Source organism: Oenanthe melanoleuca, chromosome 4A, assembly GCF_029582105.1.
Source record: "Oenanthe melanoleuca isolate GR-GAL-2019-014 chromosome 4A, OMel1.0, whole genome shotgun sequence".
In the NCBI taxonomy this organism is placed as follows: domain Eukaryota; kingdom Metazoa; phylum Chordata; class Aves; order Passeriformes; family Muscicapidae; genus Oenanthe; species Oenanthe melanoleuca.
The window spans coordinates 6969332-6981875 of record NC_079338.1 but is presented as its reverse complement, the minus strand read 5'-3'; the positions used below and the strand labels follow the sequence as shown (position 1 = coordinate 6981875).

Genomic DNA, 12544 nt, shown 5'->3' with positions numbered 1-12544 from the left:
GAGATGTAAATCAGGGGTTACCCTGCAGCAGGCAGTGGAATAGCTCCTGATTTACAACATCGTACACAAGAGGAGAGCTTGACCTTACACTTCAACATCAATGGAGCTTCCTTTGTTGAAAGCTTCTCAAGACAGACATGTAATCAATCCTGGAGAACCACTGAGCAGCAGGGCTTAGGTTCTGCATAAGTCAGGGCTATGCTTCCCAGGGAAATAATCTGATCCAGGCTCCCATGACATCTATTTTTAGGTGCTCCCTGCCTACTGTCTAATAGGAATGAGTGTGTTTTTCTGTTTATCCTTTGTTATATATAGGCTGCTTTAGATTAATTTTTCAAAGAGAATTTTTCTGTAGTAAGTCTGGCTTAACTATGCTACTAATCTTTCAGTGAGAGAGGCTTTCAATGAGCTCAGGTCTTAGGAAATTCTGGACCTTTTAAGCATTTGATGTTATTTTAGATCCAAGAGGAAAAGCTTACTGCCTTGCCTCTGTTTTTTCATGGCCATAATTATGAAGGCAGTCTGGTGATGTAACTTGTATGGAAAATAAATGATAGCTTTCAGTGAGTACTGTCAGACACTTCATTCCTTGTAAGTATTTTAGAAATTCAAATTCAGTTTGCACTGACAGAGCACAACATGCTGCTCTTACTGATGTTCGTTCAAATCCTACACTATACCACTGCCTTCAGATCTATTGTGTGTTTACACTGCTTGGTGGCAGAATTTAGTTCATGGTGTAAATCCATATACGTTGTGTAGGGGGATCTGCTGGTCCAGTAAACAGAGCAGGAAAACTGTGCAGATATGTTTAGTCCTACAACTCACTAGCCCTTACTAGCTGTCACTATTTGCCTTAATGACAAACTGTGAGAGTGAAGGCACAATGGCACTTTGAACATTTTCACATTTTAAAGACAGAGAAGAAAAGGCAAGGAAAAATACAGACAAAGGTAGGTTTTTTAAAAAAAACCCAGACAATTAATTATTATTAACTGTTACAGCCTGACAGCAACTAGGACTTCAGTGCTGGTACTCCAGCTGCTGGAATGTTTGTCCATGGTCATCATGCCTTTGCCCTGCACTTCCCTGTGTCTGTGCTCCAGCCCAAGCTGCTGTCAGAGCCAGGGTGAGGCAGCAGCCATGTGCTTGGGCTGCAACCCAAGCAGGGCATTGGTCGTTGTGGTTATTTGCCAACTCCCCAAAAGACATGTTGACTAAAGAGCAGTTACAAATACAACCAGCAAGATAATTATACTAAGTCAGGTTCTTCTTCCAACAACACCTCTGTGGCAAGGAAGAATCATCATTCCCTCTTGAGGCGTGAGGAAATGGGATACACAGGGGTGAGAAGCTCCACCAGCTCAAAAGGTAGACAGAAAAACAAGAGTGAAAACAAGTGCATGCATAACAGAGGTACAAGATAAACTGTTTTCCAAAAATTCTGTTGGAAAGAGTTGGCTTTTGAAGACATCCTCCTCACAGTGTTTGTAACCCAGATCATGCAGAACTGAAAAGATTAAGTGTGTATTGACACAAACAAAATTAAGAATGAAAAGAGGAACATTTTTACTGTTTTTATTAATATCACAAAGAGGAGCATGTGGGCAGTAGCCTTCTCTGGGATCAGTGACTGCTGTGCTGCTGGCCAGCCTGGAGGGCTTGAGTGCCTCTAGACCCCAGACCTGTGTCAGATTTCCCACTCCCTGAAGCTCCCTGTGCCCTGGCAGGATGCAGCTTACGACAGAAAAGCTGCTGAAATGGTGCCAGTTTTTGCAGCCAAACCAACTCACCTTTGTTCTCACCACAGACTTAATCATGGACATTTCTCCCCCTCTCTGCTGTCCAGAAGCAAGCCAGCATTTCTGCCTTACTCATATATTTGCTGAGTTCTACAGCATGCTTTGGGCAATTGTTTGGTTTCCTTCTCTGGAAAAACTGGTTTTTTTCTTCCTCACCCTTCCAACATACAAATACATGTCAAACTTGAGATGAAGCTGGTTAGGGGTCATTCCTCTCAAAACCTCTGGCCCCATGGATTCTGCCTTTGCCATCAGGAGGCCACAAGCATCTCTGACAAGCCTGGAGTGGTTGTACCTAGGGAGGTCTCCTGCCCATCTGCACACCAGCAGCAGAGCATGTGCCTGGCTGCTTTAAACTCTGACTGTCCGCTCTCATTTTTGACTTTAAGAACAGTCTTCCGCCGTTTGGCTCTGGAGAACAGGCTCCTAGAAGGACCCAGGAACGTCCTTGCCAAACCCCTCCCTCCATCAAGGAATCCTTCCAGGAGATTTCCTCAGGCTTTCAGTGCCCACAATGTGCCTGGGACAAAGGGCAGCAACAGCACAATTCCACCAGGAAGCTAGGGTGGTGTCTTGCTCAGTTAAACTGAGGCAATTTTAGTTTCAGATTCTATTTGTGCATTTATTTAACATTGCTGAAGTTTTCCTGTTCTTTCCTACCTCTCCTCTCAGCCTGGCCTCCCCCAGGACAGGCAGCAGTTCTCCCATAAGACAATTTCTGTGTCAAAGGAAGGACATTCTGTACCCACCACTGTCCTTGCAGGTGTCACAGAATGGGCAAGGTCCCCTTCTCGCTGCCTCACACTTGGCATTTACACACAAGAACTGTCACTTAAATAAATATGGTGCTATGTAAAAAAAAAAAACCAACAGACATTATTTCACATTCACCTATAATTACACTTGAAAAGGACAGTGGGCCTCAGCAATCCCACCTTAAAAAAAAATTAAAGCCTGCTTAAACTCTCTGTCTGGCTCTCATTGCTCCTACCAATAGCACACATGCATTTGTACATTATTAGACTGATGTTCTAGCATCTTGGACAAATTAAATTAATTCAAATATCTGTGGGTACAAAACGCTGTAGCTGAAAAATGAGCACATAAAGATATGCAATTTTCCCCTGGCAGTTTATTATGGTATGAAGAAAAAAACATTCTGTGCTTGAAGCTGACGTTATATTACAAATGTATTGTGAAGTATGACATGACTATTAAAATATGATTACACAAAGTATGAAGAACATTTTAAGAAGTTTACAGTACAGCGAATCTTTCATAAACAGACTCTTAAATATACAGAGGACAGTAGTAGCTGACAGGAAAACATCAAAAATTAACTATTAATGTTTGTAGACTTTTCCCCTGAAAAAAGTCTTACATTAAAACAGAAATTATGAAAAGCCTTAAAACCAGGAATAAACCACCTGTACACTACAAATATACATGGTAGAGGTGCACAAACCAGAGCTACCTTTTTGCTGAAGGGTTCAGTGGCTGGAGGCTGGGCAGCACCTGCCCAGCACCTCCTGTTCAGTGTGGCCATCATGGGCCACACCATGCTGAGCCTGCGACCCCAGGCACACACCCATCAGCAGCTGGAAGGTCACAAGCACACACTCCCTGCAGTACAGTGCTGGCACGTTGTCAGTGGCACAGTGACCTACTGGAGTGTATCAAGCTTAAAACATGCCCTGGATCTGGCAAATGGATCTCTGAAACCAGATCCCTCAATGCACTGAATGCCTGGATGGGACTGATGTACCAGGTTTGGTCTGCAAGACTAAGCGACAAGGGAATCAGCAGCCCCTTTTAGGGATTTAATTGTTTTTTTAATGCAACTTTTCAATCTTTCCTCTTGATATGGGAGAATAGATGCCACATTTGATTTCTGCTTAGTCTGGTTGGAATGACACCTCTAGATCATGTGTTAAGTTATGTCAAAAACATAAGTATTTTATGCTGTAATACACAGTATTACTGAAACTAACAATATTATTTGCATATTTATAACAAGGTATAATGAAATCCCTATAATAAAACCAAAAGTTATGCTATGGATTTATTTACAAAGAGTCCCGCAAGGAAGTATAAATACTTCTACATTTAAGGTTTAGGAAAACATAATTTACAAAATATTCAAATATATACAATCATCTGAAAAACTGCCAATATTAAACTTTGATGCAGGCAAAGAATTGCCTGAGTCTATTCCCTCTGTATTGAACAAGGCAGTGGCTTTCACGGGTCGTCCATTCTGTTCAAAGCCATAGTGTGTTATTTGCAATGAGGCTGCTTCTCTCCAAGCTAAACGTGTCCAGAGCTTTGAGCGTGCTGTCCCAAAATGTCATCTATCATTGTCAGATTGTTCAACCACTCTTCATCGTTGCTGCTGCTGTTCTTCATGAGGGAGTCAAGGAAGTCAGTGTCGCTGCAGTTGGCAGGCATGACGGAATTGCTGTGCTGGGACACCAAGTCATATTGGGGCAGATCAGCGGCGGCAATCATCCTGCTGAAGGTGTCAGGCTGACCAGTAGAAGGGTAGCTTGGTGGGCTGAGGCCTGGGGCAGGATTGAGGTGGTTAAAACTGGACACGCCTTGGGGCACTGATTTCATAACATTCATAGCTGGCAACGGTCCCCTGGTTAAATTGTGTCTCAAGTTCTGATTACTCATTAAGCTTAAGCCCTGGCCAGACTGTCCCATGTTCAGTTTCTGCATCTGCCTGACCTGGATGCCAGGAGCGATCTGATTTGGTGGCACCACTGCCTGCTGGGAGAATGCCTGACCCGGTGTGCTTGGCCTCACGCTCTGTTTGGAGAACACCGTGTTCCCAGAAAACTGCTGCATGCTGGTATCCATTTGGCTTTGATTTGGCATTCTTGGCACAGTAGTCGGTGTCCACATCTGGGCAGATGAATTGGGGTAGACATTGGGGATTCTTGGCACACTCGGCTGCCTCATGTGTTGCTGTGTCGTGGAGTGATTTGCTAAGGAGCCAGAACTGAAGACTCCCATTGGCATTCCCGGCCTCACAGTGGAGTGGCTGTGAACAGTTTGGCACCCCGAGTTCATGCCTAGTGAGTTCTGGCTCGGCCGTAGTGGGATGTTAAAGTCAGAATTAGGGGGAAAAATCCCCTGCTGCTTGCCAGGGTTGTGTGGAATCATCACCATTGTCCCGCTGCTCTGGCTGGCAGTGGCTGAGGCCATGCCAGAGCCCAAAGTGCTCTGGAGCATGGCTGGGTTTGACGGCAGCATGCGATGGTTGGGCGGAGGAGCTGGGATCATCTGGTTGCAGTCAGCAGCAATGGGCTGCTGCACAGCTGTGGACAAAGAGATATGTTAGCTAGTAACCACAGATTCACCCTTGAAACATGTCAAAACCTTTAAAAACTGCTGCTCTTTCTTTCATGTCATGGGGGCTTCTCCTTTGTATTCTCTGTAATAGAGTTATACTGGAGACGTAAGGAAAGGGGAATCTCATGGTATGTGATAAAATGCAAAATGCTTTTAATTCAGGGCAGAGAATCATTAAGTGCCTCTATATAACCAGACACCAGGCCCTGGTACCTCAAGGATTTTCAGACCATTTTCAGGCCATTTCCTTCCTTACCTTGAAACTGCTGAGCCGCAAACAAGCTCCTCTGTTCAGATGTTACTCCCAGCATGTTTTGTCTCTGCTTTTCCTGGAAAACAAGGGGAGTAATAGTGAAGTTGCAATCTCTTGACAAGCAAAAGAGCAGCAGACACTTGAAGTGCAGCCACTGTCATAAACAACCTCTCCCAAACACCCTTTACCTTTTGGCTCAGCCTAGACAGTTCATTTCAGACTGAATCTTAATTTCTCACATTCCCTTGTTGCAAAGGTGTCCTGATGCCAGCCTAGCCCTGGGAACTGCAAACTTTGGCAGATGCTGTGCAGGCAGCCAAAGTGGAGCTGGACAAACATGGAGACTCCTGCATTCACCAGCTTATGAGTGAAGTGTGCTGCTGCTGGAGGCTCTGCCCATGTGCACCATCCCCTTGTGTGCTGGTTGCCACTTCTGACCAGAACACAGGAGCCAGAGATCCACAGCAGGGCCCCCTGAGCAAGGCATTGCTGGGCTACTCCAGGTGACCTGATTCAAATCTCCCACCATTTAGCCCCTAGAACCCACCACTGCACTCACATCCCTGCTGTGGGCAGCAGCTGTGACCTGGGGAGCTCTCTGGGGATGGTGGAGCTCCTCCTGTGTTAGAGCAGCCCAGAAAAAGTTGAAGCCAAGTGATGGCAGGGAGGCAGAGTTGTATTTGAAAGGGAGTTCGATCAAGAAGCAGCACAGGACTTCACTGAGGGTTTTACTGAGCTACTTCTCATCTCATTTCCCATCCATCAAAATGAGCCTCCTTGACCCACATCCAGCAGTACATTCAGAAAGTCAAAGGCACATGGTTAGAGCTGCTTTATCCAATTCATCAGTGGGATTTCCTCATCCCAGCTTCCTCACACAGCCTGTTGCAAACCTCCTACAGGGACTTCTGTTGCTAGAGAGACCAGTCAAGTCCCAGACAAACTGGAGCCTAACATCTACTCTGCTAAATCCCAAGGGAACCAGAGAGAAAGGCAAGCATGGAGAACTGCATGGGGCTGATTCACTTTCCAAGCCTCCCTTCTCTGCATCTTCCCTCCCAACTCTGTGGCTGACCAAAAATGATGTCAGGGATATGGAGATGACCAAATACTTCCCTTGCATATGAGGAGGCAAATCTACACTCAACTCTGGCAGAGCAGAACTTGGCCTTGGCCTCTCTTGGCCTCATCCTAGACTCACCACAGCCTTAGTCTGACTCAGCCTAGCAATTCCAAGGTCACTCTTAGCATTTGCTGACTGATGATTTCCTCATTCCAGTTAGTCCTGTCCTTCCCAGGGAGGTAGACAGCACAACAACCCACAGAGGCATTTGGCATCGTACCTGCATCAGCTGCCGTTTCATTATCTGCTGCTTCAGTAAGTGGTTCCTCATCGTGTACCCATTGACCGTGGCTGGTGCCGGCACAGAGCCGCCACTTGGGATGGAGCCTGGCTCCTGCAATCTGGCAACAATTCCAGGATTTTGATCCTGCCAAGAAAGATGAAAAAAAGAAAATTAATCTCATTAGGGAAGTAACAACAGAAGCCCTTATCCTCTCTGCTGATGCCCTGTCTTCAGTCTTCAGCTGTCCCAAGGCCAAAACACCTCATGGACTCACATGGCCCTGCGTGTTACAGTGAGGACAGTGAGAGGTGGGGGTGCTCTGATTTTTAAGGATCAGCACAAGAAATGAGAGAAGCTAAAGGTTAATCCAAAATTCCTTGTGAGTTGCCCAAGGCCATGGGGACCTATTCACTACCACTCCTGCAGTCACAGGGCTGCCTGGCTAGCAGAAGGGGTGTGAGTAAACCATGACATTTTTCACAACTTCTCCAACTGTTACACTGAAAGATGGAAGTAAAGCTGCATCAGGGTGGGATTTGGCACGTGAATGTAAAGGAAAAAGCCTACAGGAAAAGAGCAAATGGAAGATATAGGAATGGAAAAGGTGCCATCAGACTCGGGACCCAGAGAGATAAGGAAGATGTGGGCCTGGGATTGAAGTAGTTCTTGTTGGTTTCAAGATGGATGAACAAGAAGAGGTGACTGTGAAATGAGAGAAGAACATACAAAAGTGCAGGGCCAGGTCATGTATGGACACAAATCAGTAATAAATGCAGAGAGCCCTGCTCCTGCCTGGCACAAACCAGCCTCTTTCTAAGTCCTCAGTGAAAGAACCATATTGACTTTGACAGCTGAGCTCTTGCCTCCAAAGGAGTACAGTGGGGAGGAGAAAAAAAATAATTCACAAGAACAGGATGAAGACACAACCCAAAATGGAAAAAGAATTTAAAAAATACTGAATTCTAAGCATCTTAGGAGCTGGTAGGTATTCAGGGAAATACACAAGAAAAATGAGGGAAGAAGTCAAGGCCTCGTTAAGGACAAGATCCTGTGAGTGCTGTACCCAGGAACAGCAGCACCAGCATATTCCCTGTTCTCTGTTTTCACATCCAGCTTCTACATTATTTATGATGTTTTGTTATTACTTTCAGGGAGAAGTATATATGTTATATCCAGCATCCTTAGTTGGGCCATGCTTCCTTTGTTTTCAGAATGGAAGCCCACATCCTTTGTTTTAGAATCAATGTTATCAGGAGATAAGCAAGAAGAAAATGGTTGTTGCCTTCTGACATCTGACAATTAGAAGCATGCTCAGATGGAGAAAACAGGATACGAGCCATATTTCAGAGTGGCCAGAAGGAGGCCTTGAAAGGCATTTGTCACCAGGAAAGCTCCTTGAGCCTGGGGCACTTTTCCACAGAGGCTTCACCATGAGGAATCATCCAGCTCCTTCCAAGACATTCTTTCTACGAGGGATTACCAAGAAGGTCACTGAAATTACTCATTTTTATGGTGCCTCCTTTTGTTGTAGCACTTTGGTCTATTATGCAAAAGCAAAATTAATGAAATGTAAATGCCTGTGAGATAATTTACTAAAAGACACAAACCTGCAGCTCATCACTGCTCTTATTATGATTCCCATTCATAAGACTAGATTTTATTACTGGTGCTTTGCTTACAATTCTGCTGGACATCTCTCCTCCTCCTCTTTCCTTCCTACCCATTTTACTCCCTCTCTCCCACAGATAAAGACGAGGTGAGAAAAAGTAAATATTATTTACTACAGATGTAAATATGAAAGTTCATTTTAAGCTGGCAGTCTGCTTTCATGTCAGACAGGATTCTGTAGCCACAGTTAAGCTTTGAATAATGCAGATTGCCTCTGGGGAAATATTTGAAAGTGGAGAGATTCAGTTTGTGTACTCTGCACATGAAAGACGCTGAAATGTTCATACCACCAAAATCCCTGCCATCTATCCAATTTCCTCCAAACTTGTCTTGTGGTGCACAGAGGGTCTGTGCTTACTGAAGCAAAGGAGTTTTAGTGCAAGGACAATCATTCTGATGTCTTGCTCGGGGCTATTGCATTAACAAGTCATAACATTAATGTCTCTTTTCCTAATCATGTCCACATCATTCTAATTTCTCCTAAACACCATCAAGAAAATAATGTTGACTTTTCCATATTATTAATGGTAAAGAAGTGTAAATCACATTACTAATTGTGGCTCTTGTGCTGTGGTAGTACAACTGCTTAATTATATGGGATTTTCTGCAGGCACCCTATAGCAATAATGACAATCAGCAAAGTTCATTTGCAAATGCACTGAATGGGTTGCTGAGTTTTTCGGAGCAAAGTTGTATAACACTTAATTAGCCAGTAAAAAAGAACAATGTAGAGATATGGAGTTTGCTTTTGGGGAAATAAGGACAAAATAGTATAGATGAGAAGCCAAAGAGTGAATTTGAAATCCTGACTTCTGCAAGTTCACATCTATAGGTTAAGACAAAAAAGAAAAACAGAAAGGAAAAGGAAAAAGTTCTCTCTTTTCACCACTAGTGGGAACTACTGTATTCCTGTACAATAAAAAATAACCACTAGCATGTCATGACTAAGAATAGCTATGGTGTAGTCTAAAAGACATTGCAATCTGTACCAAAGGTTAATGAATTTTAAACATTTTTCCTTTTCACCACTTCCCAAGAAAAATCACTTTCCTTCCCCTACTAAAACCAAGTCAAAGCAGCCATAATCGTCTGCAGTTTGGATTTATCCCATTATAAATCCAAGAAGACAGGAAACAGAGGAGGATTCTGGTGCCAAAGCTGGGAATATTGGAAGTGGGTGTTCCCACCCAAGGTGTGGTTGAGCTGTACAGTTAACACTGGAGGGTGGAGAGAGCTATGGGAGGTTCTGACTCTTTGCCTTAAGAAAAAAAAAAAAAAGCATTTGCATGTAGGTATCAGGGTTTTTCTCCATTTCCCATCCCAAAACACATATTAAAATGAGCAGAATCCCTTGGCACACCATATAGACCTGGAACTGGAGAATGTGTTTGAGAACACGTATTCCTGTTGCCAGCCAAAGTGTCACAGCAGGTCCAGAGCTCCTGCAGCACTCCCTGGCCTTCCCAATGGGGCAATTTCTGCTCAGAAAGGCCTTGAGGAAAAAGACACAATGCTGACTTAGTATCTCATGCACTAGTTCCAAGAGCAAGGAGAAAAGAGTCAGTCTCCAGGCTTGCAGGAATGTGTAATGCTTCTGTCACTGTTCAGCCACTGACTGCAGCTGTGAAGGCCATTTCACAAGGCCAGTGAAACCAGCGCCCCGCAGCTGCCCGACTGGTGCACGATGGGCAAATCTGCAGGTCACTGCACACAGCTTTAGCGAGTGTGGGTCTGGTCCAACAACCATTCAGGCAACTGCTGAATGGAAAGGGTGCAAACAGCACCACTGAGCCCTTCTATGTACATCTATGAATCAACATCCTTCCAAAAATCCACTTACGAGCTTGAGCCCCATCATCTGACTATGTAGAAAATGCACAGCTGCAGCAAGTAAGTGTGGAGATGAATCATTCTGTGTGAACATGGTTGATAAACTTCAGTCCTCAATAGTTAGTGGTATATCCAGTAATCACTTTGTGGTCTTCACTTAAGCAAGAATGAGTAAATTTATGGCCCCTTAATTCCTCTGAATTCTCGTTAACAGATAGTCCAAAAAGAATATAAAGGCGAGACTTTCCAAGGATCTGAATGAGAGCTGTAGTCACTCTTTGGCAAGTATGCAAAAAACCCTCAAATCTTTAATAAAAAGCATTCATTGTTTTTTTAGGACTACATGAAAACACTAAACTCATTTATCATTATTAAACTTTCCCATCTGCTCTTATGGTATAACTCTAAAGAATAAAACAAAGAAATTGTACATGTTAAACTGTATTGACTTAAGCCCAGAGCTATTGGAGATGTACAATTTATTTCAGTGAGGGCAAGAAGGGGACTGCAGGCTACTAGACAGTCTCTTTTGTCCAATGCTGAAAAGACAGTTATCTGCACCAAAATGGCTCTCAGAAAGGCACATTTGCTTTATAACAAATAAGCTGCCAGGTGAGACCATTCAGTATTATATTAAAGGCTCAGACAATAAAACTAAGTCATGAATTTGAATAGTTAACAGATGGACTAATTAGAGACTGAATTCTTTGTGGTTCTAATAGATAACCAGGTCACAGCAGGGTTACTGAGAAAGAGGCAAGCAGCACTGCAAATTTCAGTAGATATTTGCAGAGTTGGGGAAGAGCTGCACTTCCTCACTGAAAACATTAGCAGTAATGCAGAAACAGAAAATAGGCTAATTAAAAATACTTCTAGTACCTGAATTTAAAAAGTTTATTCCATTCCAAAAGACACTGCTGATTTGAGAAATATTCCCTCTGCTTCCAATGAGGCATCCAGCTGAATCCAGTGATTTCAGAGCTTAAACCAGACGGGCTGTTAAGATGAGCCACAGCATAAAAACAAAAGACCAAAGGAAATGGGGCACCCAGGGTGGAGGTTTGTTCCAAGTACATGAGTGGTACAAACTGCTTTTTCCACCAGTTTTGGCATTTTTTTGGCAACCAAAGGTAACTTAGTTTGAAGTATTTACCATGATATCACATAGTAAATAAGAAACACAAGAAACAACCAGAAAACCATGGCTACAGGACTTAAGCAGAGCCACTCCTGACCTGCTCTAAGGCCCTGGCTCCTGGGCTGGAGACTCGTGGGCTATTCGTGCTCATGGCAGGAACCAAGTTTTGTTCTGTGTTTTAAGAACATCTGTTACATACATGGAGTTCTGTACTCTGCTGAGAAAATGCAAATACTATTTTCAAACTAATGCCCCTGCATTTCCCTGCACTCCCACCTGCCCCCTGATGCATTCTCTTCCATCCACGGGCTGTGCTGAATCTCTTTGGTTAGGATTTCAAGCCTAGACAGCATGTATTTCTGAAGCCCAGGACTGAGACCCCTGGGCACAATCACACTATAAATACTACAGACCAAGCAATTAAAACACCAGTAGCATTAAAGCTGTCTCACCCAACTTGATGGTTTTAAGAGTTTCATTACTTAAAATTACAGAGAAGCTACATGTAAACTTCTGCTTTGTAGTGACTTTGTGCATCCCCATAGGAATCCTTGATGCCACCTTTACAAAGAAGGCTTATGGCCTCCACAGCTGTTAATGCACTTAGATACTAAGATAGTGACCTATGCATACAAATAAAGCAAACAAAATCCAGGGTCAGGTTTGTCAAAAGGATCATGTCAGCACACTCAAAAGTGTTATGTCTGTGAGATATTGTCATTTGCTTCATGTGGAAATCTGGGCGTACCTGTGCTTCTGTTAACAAAACTCTCTATCTGCTCTTTGAAAGTTTTCTGTCTTTTTTTCGCCTCTATTCTGCTCACAATTCAGAGATGCTCTTCAAGATAAAACAGCCTTTCAGTTCAGAAATGCTCTAAAGCTTTCTGTTTGTTTGCACGTTTGCTTTAGCACAATGTATGAACATTGATAAAACAACCTGCAGTTCGGTGGATCTGGTTTGCTGTTTTGTTTTTTGTTTTTTTTTTTACCCATCTTTAACCCATTTACTTGATTCACAAGCATGTGAAATACTGCCAGACTCAAGTTCCTAAGCTTATCTTGGGGGCTGTCAATCAGGAGAAGGTTTGGTTTGAAGACTGTGAGTGATCTGTGGGTATATGGTTTTGTTAAAAAAAAATCTTCTAAGTTT

The 12544-nt window shown here is 43.4% G+C and overlaps 1 protein-coding gene across 6 annotated transcripts in view; it reads right to left on the bottom strand.

The window, feature by feature from the left end:
- Positions 1-2914: 2914 nt before the first annotated feature.
- MAMLD1 (mastermind like domain containing 1) overlaps positions 2915-12544 on the bottom strand; it is a 129488-nt gene continuing 119858 nt past the window's right edge. For all 6 annotated transcript variants that reach the window (XM_056491828.1, XM_056491829.1, XM_056491830.1 and 3 more), the window contains 3 exons: positions 6756-6902; positions 5416-5488; positions 2915-5125 (listed from right to left, as the gene is read on the bottom strand). In XM_056491828.1, the coding sequence (XP_056347803.1) occupies positions 4110-5125; positions 5416-5488; positions 6756-6902 (1236 nt within the window). In that variant the 3' untranslated portion in view covers positions 2915-4109. The remainder of the gene's footprint in view (positions 5126-5415; positions 5489-6755; positions 6903-12544) is intronic.